Source organism: Haliotis asinina, chromosome 3 (genome assembly GCF_037392515.1).
Source record: "Haliotis asinina isolate JCU_RB_2024 chromosome 3, JCU_Hal_asi_v2, whole genome shotgun sequence".
Taxonomy (NCBI): Eukaryota; Metazoa; Mollusca; class Gastropoda; order Lepetellida; family Haliotidae; genus Haliotis; species Haliotis asinina.
Window position 1 is genome coordinate 42592751 of NC_090282.1, and position 15810 is coordinate 42608560.

The window sequence follows — 15810 nt, forward strand, 5'->3', positions numbered from 1 at the left end:
AATATGGATGTGGTACTGCGGAAAATGGTTCTGCTGAGTGATTGCTATTCCTAAGAGACTTGACCAGCATTGTCTTTGATATACATTTACAGTTTATGTTGCTTCACTCGACGCAAACCCATGAATGTCCTGGGGTAGAATAGGCCTTCCGCAACCCATGCTTGCCATAAAAGGCGACTATGCTTGTCGTAAGAGGCGACTAATGAGATCGGGTGGTCAGACTTGCTGGCTTGGTTGACACGTTATCAGTTCCCAATTGCACAGATCAGTGCTCATGTTGTTGATCACTGGATTGTCCAGACTCGATTATTTACAGACTGCCGTCATAGAGCTGGAATATTGCTGAGTGCGGCGTAAAACTAAATGCACTCACTCACCCACTCTCTCACTCACTCACCCACCCACCCACCCCATGAAGATCCGGGTTAGTATTGATGGTCAGTAACCCTTGCCTGTCATAAGAGGCGATTAATGGGATTGGGGCCAGGTTCCCCCCACCTGGTTGACACCTGTCATCACACCCAGTTGCATTGACCGATGCTCATGATATTGATCACTTGCTTGTCTAGTCTAGAGTGAGTTATTTATAGACAATCAAAATATGGCTGGAACATTGCCGAGTGTTGTCTAAAATGAAGCTCATTATTACTACACTTGGATATTACCTACTTCCCATGAAGTATAGGAATGTATACTTTACAGGGTGATTATTGCCTACTTCCCACATAGTACAGGAATGTATACTTTACAGGGAGATTATTCCCTGCTTCCCACATAGTACAGGAATGTATACTTTACAGGGAGATTATTGCCTACTTCCTACATAGTACAGGAATGTATACTTTACAGGGAGATTATTACACTTGGATATTCCCTGCTTCCCACATAGTACAGGAATGTATACTTTACAGGGAGATTATTGCCTACTTCCTACATAGTACAGGAATGTATACTTTACAGGGAGATTATTGCTTACTTCCCACATAGTACAGGAATGTATACTTTACAGGGAGATTATTCCCTGCTTCCCACATAGTACAGGAATGTATACTTTACAGGGAGATTATTGCCTACTTCCCACATAGTACAAGAATGTATACTTTACAGGGAGATTATTCCCTGCTTCCCACATAGTACAGGAATGTATACTTTACAGGGAGATTATTGCCTACTTCCTACATAGCACAGGAATGTATACTTTACAGGGAGATTATTCCCTACTTCCCACATAGCACAGGAATGTATACTTTACAGGGAGATTATTTCCCTGCTTCCTACATAGTACAGGAATGTATACTTTACAGGGAGATTATTGCCTACTTCCCACATAGTACAGGAATGTATACTTTACAGGGAGATTATTGCCTACTTCCCACATAGTACAGGAATGTATACTTTACAGGGAGATTATTGCCTACTTCCCACATAGTACAGGAATGTATACTTTACAGGGAGATTATTCCCTGCTTCCTACATAGTACAGGAATGTATACTTTACAGGGAGATTATTCCCTACTTCCCACATAGTACGGGAATGTATACTTTACAGGGAGATTATTGCCTACTTCCCACATAGTACAGGAATGTATACTTTACAGGGAGATTATTCCCTGCTTCCTACATAGTACAGGAATGTATACTTTACAGGGAGATTATTCCCTGCTTCCCATGTAGTACAAGAATGTATACTTTACAGGGAGATTATTGCCTACTTCCCACGTAGTACCAGAATGTATTTTTTACAGGGAGATTATTGATACCATGGTTCAGTGCTACAGTCAGAAGATCTTCCTTGGAGTCAAGCCAGTGTTTGATGGCAGAAAGAACCTATACAGCAGAGATCCTTTGCCTATTGGCAGAGACAAGGTAAAAACAATGTGTTCGTATATGTAACCATGGTGAACAGTTTCGTATACATATAAATTTACGTGAATGTCTCCTTATTTAAAGGAGACTAACTGTTCAAGGTACAATATTAATGCATACTTGCATAAGCAGTGCATTTTACAGAGTGATCTCTACACTTGTTCCTGAGGAAGTGTTATCTTAAACATAACATGTTGTTTCCATATAGTGTTACACACATTTTTGTTTAAACAATGTTGATATAAACATGTTGATATAATCAAACTCTTCTTTTGGTACAAAGTTAAGTTTTAAAACTATAACTGTTATTTTTTTAAAGAAAGATGTAACTTACCAGAAGACTGATTTTTCGTACAAAGTTAAGTTTTAAGATTTTAACTGTTATTTTAGAAGAAAAAAAAAGACGTAACTTACCTGAAGACTGAGTTTATGGTTTCTCATTTACTTCCATTTTTTTTAAAAGGAACAGTTCATTTCATGCAATTTATGACACCTTAGGATTATTTCATCGTTTAATGCATGAATGATCACTCTTTGTCCAGGTGGAGTTAGAGGTAACACTTCCAGGCGAGGGTCGAGACAGAGTGTTCAAGGTAGCCATCAAGTGGGTAGCCCAGGTGAGTCTCTATCTACTGGAGGAGGCCCTGGAGGGACGCACACAGCAAATACCACTTGATGCCATACAGGCCCTCGATGTCGTCATGAGGCACCTACCAAGCATGAAGTAAGTACCATTCTCACAAGGCTGCCATTTAATGAATATATTCTTCGAATTGTGAAAAAATTATATATGCAGGATTGGTTTCAGATGTTAAAATCATTTAATGAGATTGCCTACAATAAACTCAGTCATGACTGTAATGTAGTGAGGGAGTGGAATTTTCAGTGAGTTCATGATGTCTTGTTCTGGTCCCAGCGATTACGTTAGACACTTAAATAGTATGGCCCCCCAGCTACCCTAGTGAATTTCAGTATTTTGCATTGGTTCATTTTACATCTTCACCCAGCTTCTTACTGTAGGTGCTACAGATTCAGCTTTATGCCCATGAGAGCTACTGCAAGACATGGACAACATTTTCTGAGGCAATTAAAATGACTACTTTTGTGAAGATTTTGGAACTAACTGATGTTTTGCTCTGTCCCACAGATATACACCTGTAGGAAGGTCATTCTTCTCCCCTCCAGAAGGGTATGAACACCCGCTGGGTGGAGGTCGTGAGGTGTGGTTTGGTTTCCACCAGAGTGTACGTCCATCCCACTGGAAGATGATGCTCAATATAGATGGTATGTTGGAAGGAAGTGCATTTTGTCTTGTCAGGAGTGCTAGCTAGCAAGTCAGTGTGACCGTATTAACCAAGCTCTCACTTAATATTATGTTACAGGTCAAAGATCTATTCCTGTATTCGCCATATGTCCATTTTAATTAGTAGAATAGGTCAGTAAGTCCAATTGCAGGATTAAATGTCTTGAAGGGCTGTTATTTACTGAGAAGTATTTTTTTAAATAGAAGTAAAGGACAATAGATACTGACTGTAGTCAGGAACTGTCATAATTTTGGACCCGTGACGGTCCTGGGTAGAATAGGCCTTCAGCAAACCATGCATGCCATGAAAGGCGCCTATGCTTGTCATAAGAGGCGACTAACAGGGTTGGATGTCAGGCTCGCTGACATGGTTGGCACATGTCTTGTTCACAATTGCGCAGATCGATGCTTATGCTGTTGATCACTGGATTGCCTGGCCCAGACTCGATTATGTACAGACCGTCGCTATATAACTTGAATATTGCTGAGTGTGGCGTTAAACTAAACTCACTCACTCTCATAATTTTGACCACTGCTAAGGATTGTGCACCTGTTCATTTTCTTAAAGCCCTAATTTTGGAAATTTCGCAATTTTGACCTTACGGAAATATTTGAATTATCAGATATGATGTTAATTCAATCATGATAACATAGATTTAGGATTTAATACTTGAATAACCAACACATGTTGATCAATGTAACCACACTTTGTGTTTGTTTACCAGTGTCTGCTACTGCCTTCTACAAGGCTCAACCTGTCATTGAGTTCATGTGTGAGGTGCTCGACATTCAAGATATTGGAGAACAAAAAAGGCCCCTCACTGATTCACAACGTGTCAAATTCACCAAAGAAATCAAAGGTATCACTTTATCTTTGACAAAGGGAATGATAAAGCTGATTTTTCCCGACTTCTTTGTTTTGGTAAAAGTACTAACATCAAAATTTTACAGCACCTACAGTTTGTTCCACATACTTTTTGGATGCCATGTTTACTAATACTGCAACTTGATTTCCACAATCCTTTGCAAAACTCTTACCTTGAACGTGCCTTCTGTTTGTTCAAATTCTTCATTCCAGTACTTTGTACCCCACTTAATTTTGTTTGGGCATGTTTGGGTGTAGATTGTATGAACATTTGTTTTTCAGACTCTTTGTGTACTTGAAGGCATGTTATGTCAAATTGAGGTCATTTTATATTTTTTGGTTGTTAGAGTAGCTTTGATATGTTTTGTGAACTGTTAGCTGTGACAGTGTACTCTTAGGAATGCTGTATATCATTCTTGTAAGTCTGAGATATATACCTGCAACTTACAATTGAAAACTGTTGGCTTTGGCACAGGTCTGAAGGTAGAGATCACCCATTGTGGCACCATGAGGAGGAAGTACAGAGTTTGTAATGTCACTAGAAGACCTGCTCAGACTCAGTCGTAAGTAGAGGATTTATAGAATAGGGAACATTGGTAAACTGAAATTCTACATTGTTTTGGGTTTTTTTTCTGTTATAGGAATACTGTAATCACAGTTGTTTTCACTTCGGATTAATTTTCGTGCTTTTAGAGCAAAAAGATTGTGCGGCAATAATCATATCAACCAAAGTATTCATGGTCAAGTCATGAAAAATACAGGACAGTTCCATAAATTATTCAACATATGCCAGTATTTTACCAGTAGGAAAGTCAAAGGATCGGTATATTTACGGCAAACAAGTCCAGAGGACTGACAAAAATTCGCCTTGTTAAATTATTTCTTCCAAATAGGCAGTAAAAATTACCAACTGTTAAGATTTAAGGAAATGCCCTGTAAATTTTTATCTTTGGCTGGGGACATACAGGGTTACCCTCCGTGTCTGTCTGTCCATCCGTCTGCACAAATCTGGGAATGTACATGGGCTTTCTTGGTTTCGTGGGACTCTAATGGTGTGCATGTCACATTTTGTTTTTGTATTTGTTTTTAATTTATTTATTTATTTATTGATTCATTCATTCATTCATTGAGTTCTGATACGTTTGAACTTGGGTACATTTTGCAAAATTTCTCCATCATGTTAGTGTAATAGAAGATGAAGGGGTGCTGAAGGTTTTCAATTTATCGTCAAAAACTGCTTTATGGGATTCATTTAGAGTACACATGTGCTTTACAGGGACTCTAAGGGTGTGCAGCGCATATTTTGTTATAATATTAGGCTCCATCCGTACAAACGTACGTACAAAATGGAATAAGTAAATAACAGTTGCCTACATTCTTTTCATATCTGGTACCAATGTTCATCACAGTATGAGAAAGGTGCATATCAGGTTTGGTGACCTTGACCTTAATTTCAAGGTCACAAGGGGACTTTAGTGTTTTACGCATGTCAGCAAGATATCTCAAGAACCAGTGGCTGGATTTTTTCATATTTGACACCAAGCTTCATCTACAGATGGTGTAGGGCCCGTCACGTCATTTTCAAGGTCACACTGACACTTTGAAGGTTGCAACATGTTCACCTACATGTTTAGCTTGTCAGCGAGAACCGGTCACTGGTTTTTCTTCATATTTGACACCAAGCTTCATCTACAGATGGTGTTAGGGCCCAGTTGATTTTGGTGACCTTGGTCACTACGACACTTCAGCCCGAAGTTTGATTTGATAATTTGCGGCAGGGGATTATTTCACATTAATGACAATGCTTTTGATTTTGTATTTTATCTGTTTTTCCAGTTTTAATGCTGTTTGAACTTACATAAATTTTTCTGAATTTCTCTCTGAATAAAGCTGTGCATCGAATACCTTGTTTATCCAATTTCTTAACTTGGTCACTTCTACAGAAGTTTGAACTTAGTGAATTGGTTCTATTCATCCTGTTCAGCCCATCAAACAGGGCGTGAACTTCATCCACTTCACAAAAAACATAGCACAAAACTCACTTAGCTTACATATGTCTTTTATAGAGACTCTAAAGGTGTGCATCTCACATTTTGTTTTTGTATTATATAGGGTTTTGATATTAGGAGGCATTTCAACTTTCGATTTTGTGGAATTACAAAATGGTGGATAAAGTTACATATTTAATGGAGAATGATATTTTGGATTTCTGTCACTACTCAACATAAATTAATTTTCTTGTATGAAATGAAATGTATGTTATATTTTGATGAAAGAGAAGTGAACAGCTGGATTTCACTCCTGTTTACCCTCAATGATTGAGATTCATCTGTTATTTTCCTACTCAGTTCATTTTCCTTTGTACCCATAAGGTTAAAAACTAAATACCTTCCCTGGTTTTCTTTCTACAGTAACGTCTTGTGAAAAAAACTGCTCAATGATGAACCAAATGGGAGGAAAATTTTATTCCTGCTTACAATTTACAAAACATTACTGCTTGACAAGTATTAGATAAGCCATGACCTGACAAATGACTCCTATTTGCATATATGGGAACACATGAAGGAAACAGGTTGTCTTCTTAATATTGAAAAATTCAATTTCTTTGTGCATTGTTGTTGTGATGGTGTTTTGCTGAACTAAATCGCTCTACGAGACGTGTTAAACCATATTGATTTCATGCCACAGTCAGGATGTATTGCACTTGCTTAATTGCCAATCTGCCTGTAGCAATCAAGTTTATTCATCAAGATAACTTGCTCTACCTGCTTGTCACAAACACCGTCACTGCGCTGACTCATCTAATACTTGTCAAGCAGTAATGAATGAAGTCAGGGTTGTGCAGATGGAATGGAAGTTGTGCTACAAGAACTTGTAAGTGAACATGGTACTGGCACCTGTGTGGCCAGTTTGGTTGGTGAAGTGCTCTGGTGTATATTGTATGTATTTGTATTCCAGGTTCCCTCTGCAGTTGGACTCTGGACAAACTATTGAGTGTACTGTGGCCAGGTACTTCATGGAGAGATACAAGATGAGACTGCAGTAAGTGGACATTATCAATAACCTCTCAGTTTGTGGGCTGCAATGGGGATGGCTCATTAAATGATCAGTCTTTCGTTGAATGCATCGAATCATATTATCAAACAGTCTGATCACACAAATGCTTGCATACCACAGTGGTACCTTCCTGTCAAAAATCTCATCAGAACAGATTGCCAATACCAGGTATATGTTATAATATCAGGGTTTCGGAAAGGCAGGGGCCATGGGCCAATTTACACATTAGATTGAAAAATAGTCCATTAAAATTTGAAAGTTTACTATTGATACAAGGGCAATGGCCCATTCTGAATTCAGAAAATGGCAAACAATCCTGAGAATGACACACTGTCATTGTCAAAGTTCTCTATCCCAATCCCTGTAACTTAGTGCAAGAGCCTACTGAAATGGGTTAATTGTTTGTCACAGCTGATATATATATATTTATTGTGTTGTTATGAGTCTTGGTGTAAGAGAAGGGATCACCTTAGCTGTAATTCACTTCAGGAAACAGGTCCTAGAAGTTTGCATGCCAGTAGACCCTAAAGTACTCTACCTATATTCTAGAGATGCTAACCTCTCTGTGATTTTACCAAAGTCACTAAGAATTTTAACCTCAGACTACCTCAATACGATTACACTAGAAATTCTACTAACTTTGAAGAAAATTCAAATCTATAGACAAATATATTTTTGTCAATTACATTTGGTTTTTTTTTTTGTTGTTTTTTTTTTCCCAAAAAGAGGCAGGAAGAAATGTAATTCTGATCATTTGAAAATATGTTGTGGAGGTATGTGAAATTAAAGCTTTACACTTAATAAGTGTCATTACCTTTCTCAAAATCAATCATGGTTTTAAGCATTTAGTTGACTACTAATGTTATGCTCAAACTGCTAATTTTGAGCCCTCAAGCTACTATTTGCAACACTTTTTTTGGTTGGCATCTCTGCATATTCTACGGTTTCTAACTGATTTATACCGGTGAAAATCTGGGTTTGAGTTTGTCTCCAGTAACCCATGCTTGTAGTAAGAGGCGACAGTCGGGATCAGATGGTCAGTTATTTACAGATGGCGCCATATATCTGAAATATTGCTGATTGCTGTGTTAAATGGTGATCAAATCTGATGTAAAACTACTTAACAGCAAAAGAGTTACAGAGTATATGCAGTCTAAGTAAACTTAGTCTCAGTGTATTTCGTTACACTCCACCACTGAGTCTAACAAAACCTAGTAGAAGGTCGTGTCAGGTAACCTTTGAGCAACCAATAACCATCCAGTCAAACCTGACACAGTTAAGTATATTTAACCAATCAGACAATGGCTTCTATTTAGGGATCGGGGGGACTTTGAAAATAATCAGGTCACTGACACAGGTCTCTCCACAAACAAAAATCCGCAGTGTGCATCACCTGGAAGCTAGCATAAGCTAAATAGCTTTCGGAATCATTCGGGTACGAACCTTTTTGAGATAAAAAGTTCAAAAGATGTGTGCGAATGTCCACTTCTGTGATTTGGTAAGCTGTGTTCTGATTGATCAATCTCAAAGGTTACCTGACGCGACCTTCCATAAGGTTTTGTTAGATTCAGTAGTGTAGTGTAACAAAAGGTACTGAGGATAAGTTTACTTAGACTGAGTATATGCATAAGGTAAAAGCGAGTCCCTAATGGATCAGTGTGGTATTGAAGAGACAAGGATATGTGAATTGTTTGTATTAATTACAGGTACCCCCATTTACCTTGCCTGCAAGTAGGACAGGAACAGAAACACACCTACCTCCCTCTAGAAGTGAGTTCATCTGCTGTGTGGACTGCAAGTGCAGTGATAAATAAACTGGGCCTGATTCGTTACACATGAAATGAATTGTTACTTTGTAAAACCAAATCAGACTTCATTGACTTGGGAATTGGACCTATTTTTAGAATTTGTTTGACTGACTTTTTAGTTTTCAAAATACATTTCTTGTGTCTTGCTGGACAATCTTGTCATTAGTGCTTTAAGTCAAATAAATTGTCAGACTATAGTCTGTTTGCAGTGCAAACGTACCAATGAATTTCACTTAAAGTGAAAAAGTAAATTGAATAAAGTGAAATTAAGACTGCAAATCCTAAATATTATACCTTGACAACTGCACATTTAAATATCAAAATTTATTCAATTTAAGATAAAGATTGTTTAACAAACAATCATAGTTTCAAATCACTATTACTGGTTTGTATTGCAAGGTGGTAAGTGGTATAGTTGGAACAATCAGACAAATGCACATGTGGTATGTGATGAGTATTAACTTAGACCAGCTCCACTTGTTCTCGGTGAAGAGAAGAGCATAAATTTGTTAATCCTAGAACAACTACAGGTGTGCAGTAATTGTGGGGATTACCGATCACTATGTTGGTTCCTCAGACTCTAGAGGCAGAATACCGATAATCCTGCAACATTGCCTGATACGAATGTTGTATTCCATTAGTATGCGATCTTCATGAAGTGAATCTTTTCCAGGTATGCAATATCGTGGGTGGCCAGAGGTGTATCAAGAAACTGACTGATCTGCAGACTTCAACCATGATCAAGGTTTCTCAAATAAGTTGTTGTCTATCTACAGCATACACATGAGGCAATCAACCATCACTTGGTTTACTGCCAGTGGTCACTTCATGTCTTCACAAATGTTCTGTTTTTGACAGTAGAATGAAGTTTTTATGACAGTGTCTGGAATGTCCTTTGTGGTCTTTATCCATCAGTGATTCCTTTCTGAAGTAGCATTCCATGACCCTCTAACCAGTTATCAGAAAAATACTTTGTTGTTGCATGCTGTTTACCCTTGTTCCTTAATATCTACCCGCTGATTCTGATAACATGTCTGTGTGAAGCGTGCTGGGTAGCTGCAGCACTTGGGACTAAACAGGACTATTGCTTTGTTCCGCTGAGGCAAGACACTCGACACTTGAACAGTGTATTGAAATGTAGTTGTTGGAATAGTATCTACAGACATTATTCACACTACCCCATGTCTCAGAGTCTGTGGTGCATGCTTAACCACTTTTTTTTATCACTCTCACTTTGAGTGAACATACCCATGGACAACACCCATGTTTTCCACATGCCTCAGTTGGCATGCTGTATGTAGCAATACCTTACTTGAACCTGGTGCTAGCTCCAACCCTGCCAAGTCCTTGGATAGCCATCTTCCCCAAATTACTTGACTTGGATAAGTATTTTTGTAGAGTTTGTTTTGAGGTGTCCGTGATGCACATGCTTTGTGTCTCTGTTTTCGCTTACAGTCTAGTGAGATTAATTGCCTCATGCGTGTGTTGCTATATAGGAATGAGAATGTAAAAAATATGGCACTGTTATTGTTGAGGCCATATATGCATTCTCATTCCTTCTTATGCTTTATTTCCATATTCCAGCAGTTCCTCATTATTGGGATAATGCCATGCTTATGGACCATATTTTCTTGTGTATAATGGATTTTCCCAAAGGAAAAATATTACCATTCACTGTAAAACATTAAGAAAAGTTCGTGGACTAGGATTCATTAAACTCTTCTATTCATAAATACTAACCAAAGTATGCGATAAACATTAATAACTGTTGAAATGATATGAAAAGTAAGAGATACTTTCTTCAGAATGTTGTTTGAAAATGTTTTTCAGTTACTATAATCTATGGTTTTTAATCACATGCAAAACACAAAAGAAAGTGTGAAAATCATTGTGCACTTTTTGGATTATTTCATTAGAAAATAACATTTGAAAATTGATACCTCTGTTTGGAAAAAAAGCAGTGCCTTCCACAACAGTATATGCATCTGATATTGTAAAACATCTTGTCAATTTAATGTTTTATTTGAATTGTTTTACATTTTCATTGACCAAGTTAATCCTCTGTTTCTTCACCTGAAGCAATACCATGTGCATCTAGTGTTTGACTATCTTACGAAAATTAGGTGAATTTCCCCAAACAACACAAAGAATAAATAGTTGCACATTCTCCAGTGTGCTTCCTACACAAGAAAATTGGAATGTTTTCAACAATTACTTAGCTTTGTAATTTTCTAAGAAATCACATATCTAGAAAAAAAAATTTGCAACAGCTGATGCTGATTTTATGCTAATATTTTATTATCACTTGATCATAAGTGTCCAAAGAAAATAGTTTATGAATGCTGTATTGTGATGTCTTCTAAGTTCTTTATAGCAAGCATCGAGGGGAAAATGTGCATCCTTGTGTTAATAGTACAAGTGATATCAGTTGGTTTTATGTACTGTCCAAGAATACATCTTCTTGGACTGAGATTGAAGATATATTCAAGACATCAGCGCTTTACAGTTTGTAGAGAGTTGCCTCATCTTGCTATTCAGTAATTAAAAGTTTTATTTATTAATGCTGTTCTCAGTCCAAATGTATGATGGCATTTTTAAATCACCAAGTTTAAACAGGGTAAACCACTGATTAAAATTAAGAGCAATGAACTGGAAACCAACTGTAATCCATAATCCAAGCATTGTGTTAAACATTGCTCTGTGATGTGATGATCCGTTGGATAGGATAAAACGTACTATTTAGCACTAATGCACTCAATGTGATATAATCTATTCACTAACATGGTTGTGTTGTTCTCCAGGCTACAGCTCGTTCTGCACCAGACAGGGAGAAAGAAATCAACAGTCTTGTGAGTTATTCTAAATGTATACATTATGTGAAGTATTACCAGTGTGCATATTTGCTGAATTACCAACACTGTAAATATATTTGAGTACTAGTTCATGTAAACATATATAGAATCAGTACATGAATCTAAGAGACATACTTCATGCATTATATTAAATCTCTTTGAGGTGATGGTTTTCACTGAACACAACATAGCTGCACTTTCCTTTTTGAAGGATATGTTTAAAAGCATAGAATGGACTTAATGTTCAGTCAGTTTTTTAATAAGGTTTAAATTAGTTCAATTTGAAACTTTTTCAGATGTTTTCTCATGTTTCATTTCAGAATATCTTAGTATTTGTTTAATTCTCATCTTTTTTATATTTCTGGAATGAAAGTGTGTGTGAACTCTGCATTTCTTGTAAACATGAAATTAAGGTCAAGATTTCAAAATGTTAGTTTTTTGGGTGTGGTTTTTTTTTCCTAAATCTTCTTTAGAATCTTCTAAGATCTATACACTAACATGTCAAAGTATTGTCAGGAGACTCCATTTTTTAAATGCTGCAGTGTAATGTATATTGACAAGAATCATATCTTGTCCATGATTGTATTGCAAATTCATAATTAGTTAAAACAAAACTGGGAAGTAAATCATTTCCCATTTATATACTGCAGAGTGAGAGTGATTAACTATTGATTGTAATATCCCTCTATCGTGTTCTTGCAGTTTTATTCAAAACCGAACCACTCGTTTTCGACAGTAATTATCATTCAATATCTTTTTGAAAGCCTCAAAACAGTTGGAGAACTCTCACTGAAATCAGAATATAGAGTCATACAAAATGTCATGGGAAAAGAATTAAATCAATGTACAATGTATCACTGGGGCTGGAGATAAGAATTGTTTGCATTACCAAGCATGATAGAGGGAATGTATGTCTGACGGTGTTCCCACCAGGTTTATAAGGCGGACTTCAACAATGATCCCTACCTACAAACCTTTGGGGTCACAGTTCAGTATGAAATGACCGACGTCAAAGGTCGCATCCTGACGCCTCCTAAGTTACAGTATGGCGGACGGGTAGGCCAAACCTTCTCCCTACATGCCTAACACGAACCATCAAGAACATTATGCAAACAGGAAAAACCATCAAAACCCAACTGTTGTCTTCAACTGGATCCTGTTCCGCAAAGAAGTCTTGGTGCTACATCCATTCAGTGCCTATTCTTTAACATAGACTTAATTTGATTGTAGCACTAAAATCAATTTGCAGAATATAGGTCCAGTAGTCATTGCACATGTTGTGATTAATGAAGACAGTTCGGACATGAGGTTTGTGTAAAGTCCTTGTTGGTTGTTTATGCAGGGCGTGTGTTGTCTAATGCCTCCCTATTTTTTTACCAAAATTATTACCCCATCTGATTGCTCAGGTTCGGAAAGCTAATTTCATGGCTGACACCTACCTTCAAACTTTCGGCATCAACATTAATCCCACCATGGTCGATGTTCAAGGGAGAGTACTCAATCCACCGAAATTACAATATGGAGGCCGGGTAAGGAGGACGACATGGAAGACAAATGCTGGAGTCCATCTTGACTTCTCTATCGCCAAGCATGCATGCCACAAGATACAGACTAGTGAAACAACCAACGAAACTGGATAAACAGTTATTGCTTGCACATGCCTACAGAATCCTGTTAAATATGCTTTATAAAGGAGAAAAAAAATGAAACCCAATGGATTACAGTCTAGAATTTTCTGGACAGTCGGAGGCAATATAAAGACAATATATGCTTGATTTAGTTTGCATTGTATTTGCTTTATTAATAATTAATCATTTGCATGTATTTGATTTAATTAGTAGTTATGCTGTTTAAAATAATGCTTTTACATGAACATAACCTTTTGAGCTTAAAGTGAAAGTTCACATTCTGTTAAATATTCTGTCGTTGTGTTGATAAATTTAGTCATTTCTGCAGTGTTAGTGTCAAGGTGGTTGATGGAATTTGTGAACTGACTGGAAAAGTAGGATATTTGTTTGGTCCACAACCTTTTTGCCTCGACAAGTTGCTAAATGTTGAGCGTTTTCTAATGGAAACATTATTCCAATTTTGAAACTGTAATAAAGTTAAGTTTCAGTGATCTTGACAACTTGAAATAGTATATATTCCTGAATACAGTAAACCTGCTAACCCAGATATGATTAAGCTGCCTACAGCCACCTTTTCAGAGTTATTTTATCTGTGGTTGTGTACAGTGTCTAAACCCCATTCTCTGTCGATGTACAGACCAAAGCTCAGGCTGTGCCAAACCAAGGTGTCTGGGACATGAGGGGCAAACAATTCTACAGCGGCATTGAGATCAGGGTGTGGGCAATTGCTTGCTTTGCCCCTCAAAGAACAGTCCGAGAAGATGCGCTAAGGTAATATTTTGTTTTGGAAATGAGTGTGAGGTAAGGGGTTTGAGTGGCGAAGCTGGTTCACTTCACTGGTGCATGTAGTCATATCCAACTAACCAAGATTGATGGTCATGATGTCTTCAACTGGAATATTTGTGGCTGTCATCATCTGACTTTAATATTGCAGATACTCTGACAGCTTGCACTGAAATTGTATATTATGTACTAAATGTTAGTCAAGTCACAGAATACCTGTTGTCAGCTTTGTTACCTCTTGAAAATTGCTGGATCTCTACACTGATAAATATTTATCCTTTTCAAGAAATTGTGCCAGTAGCTAAGTGGTAAGCCCTAAGTGATAATCAAACGTCTGTTTTGCAGAAATTTCACATCTCAGCTCCAGCGTATATCCAATGACGCAGGAATGCCCATCATGGGACAGCCATGCTTCTGCAAGTACGCCACTGGTCCTGACCAGGTGGAACCAATGTTCCGATATCTGAAAAACACATACCAGGGATTGCAGCTCATAGTGGTTGTATTACCAGGCAAAACACCTGTTTATGGTAAGTTTATGCAGCACATGCAAATAGACTAAGCATTGATATGATAAAATGCATTTCCATGTGTTTCAGCAGTGATCAGTATGTTCCTATTTTGCAGTCAATAATTTTCTAAAAATGTCAGAATAGTTACATATTAATGCATTTCTGTAAATAAGAAAACTTGTTTTCAACATGTCATATTCAGTCTACCTTTTCTTTAAATATGTGGAGTTGTGGTTGTATTTAAACCCTGTTGCTCAATAATAGTATTGATGCAACCTTGTCATGGGGTTTTGAGGCTATAGCCTTTGTTGCAGAAAGTAACAGCTTGGCCGGAAAGAGTTCCTTCTGTTCCCCCATATTCTTTCTTGCACAGATTAACAGTGGATACACTATGTGGTTCAACCCTATATACATTGTATTTTTTTCTGGGTCCTCTAGTAATTGTTGTGTTAGGTTTTGTTCACAATTCCAGTATACATCATTTTATGGCTATTATTTGGGATGGGGGAATACAAGGATTTAGTTCAAGGAACTGTTACGGCTAGGCCTTGTGTTACAAACCTTCTGTGGGAAGTCATATGTTCAGATGTGAACTTGTTTGCTTTTGTGCACGGCTGTAGCTTTGCAGGAGTGCTGAAAAAAGTAAAAGTTAAATAATTAAAGTTAGGAAAAGTTTAGAAATGCTCATTAAACCAAATTCAAGATGCAATACCAACTTTTCAAACCATGACCCACAAACATTTCACCCCCATTTCAGCTGAGGTAAAGCGTGTTGGAGACATTCTGTTTGGCCTGGCGACACAATGTGTGCAGGCGAAGAATGTCAATAAGACATCCCCACAGACCCTGTCCAATCTCTGCCTCAAGATCAACGTCAAACTAGGCGGCATTAACAGTATCCTCCTGCCAAGTATTCGGTAAGTATGAGCTTCTTATGTCTTCTTCCTACAGTCAACTTATCCTCAGTGGAAGAAACATACCTGCAATTCACTCAGTTTGGACAATTACTTTCATCATTTTCTTTCTGACCCGTGTACAAGCTTGAGGATAATTTGGCTGTATTCTGTGTACTGCGTCCCATGTCATTGACAAACTTTGCATGAACATGAATTAATGAAACACAAGTAGACATTGTC

The 15810-nt window shown here is 37.5% G+C and overlaps 1 protein-coding gene across 9 annotated transcripts in view; it reads left to right on the forward strand.

Moving 5' to 3' along the window:
• LOC137278049 (protein argonaute-2-like) overlaps positions 1–15810 on the forward strand; it is a 43181-nt gene that overhangs the window by 12146 nt on the left and 15225 nt on the right. For 5 of the 9 annotated variants that reach the window (XM_067810102.1, XM_067810104.1, XM_067810109.1 and 2 more), the window contains 13 exons: positions 1746–1866; positions 2409–2590; positions 3014–3150; positions 3895–4028; positions 4497–4597; positions 6993–7076; positions 8798–8861; positions 9573–9644; positions 11701–11748; positions 12685–12807; positions 14017–14150; positions 14508–14692; positions 15432–15591. In XM_067810102.1, the coding sequence (XP_067666203.1) occupies positions 1746–1866; positions 2409–2590; positions 3014–3150; positions 3895–4028; positions 4497–4597; positions 6993–7076; positions 8798–8861; positions 9573–9644; positions 11701–11748; positions 12685–12807; positions 14017–14150; positions 14508–14692; positions 15432–15591 (1545 nt within the window). Of the gene's footprint in view, positions 1–1745; positions 1867–2408; positions 2591–3013; positions 3151–3894; positions 4030–4496; positions 4598–6992; positions 7077–8797; positions 8862–9572; positions 9645–11700; positions 11749–12684; positions 12808–13157; positions 13281–14016; positions 14151–14507; positions 14693–15431; positions 15592–15810 lie in introns of all 9 variants that reach the window. The other 4 variants (XM_067810111.1, XM_067810105.1, XM_067810106.1 and 1 more) reach the window with 3 other exon arrangements.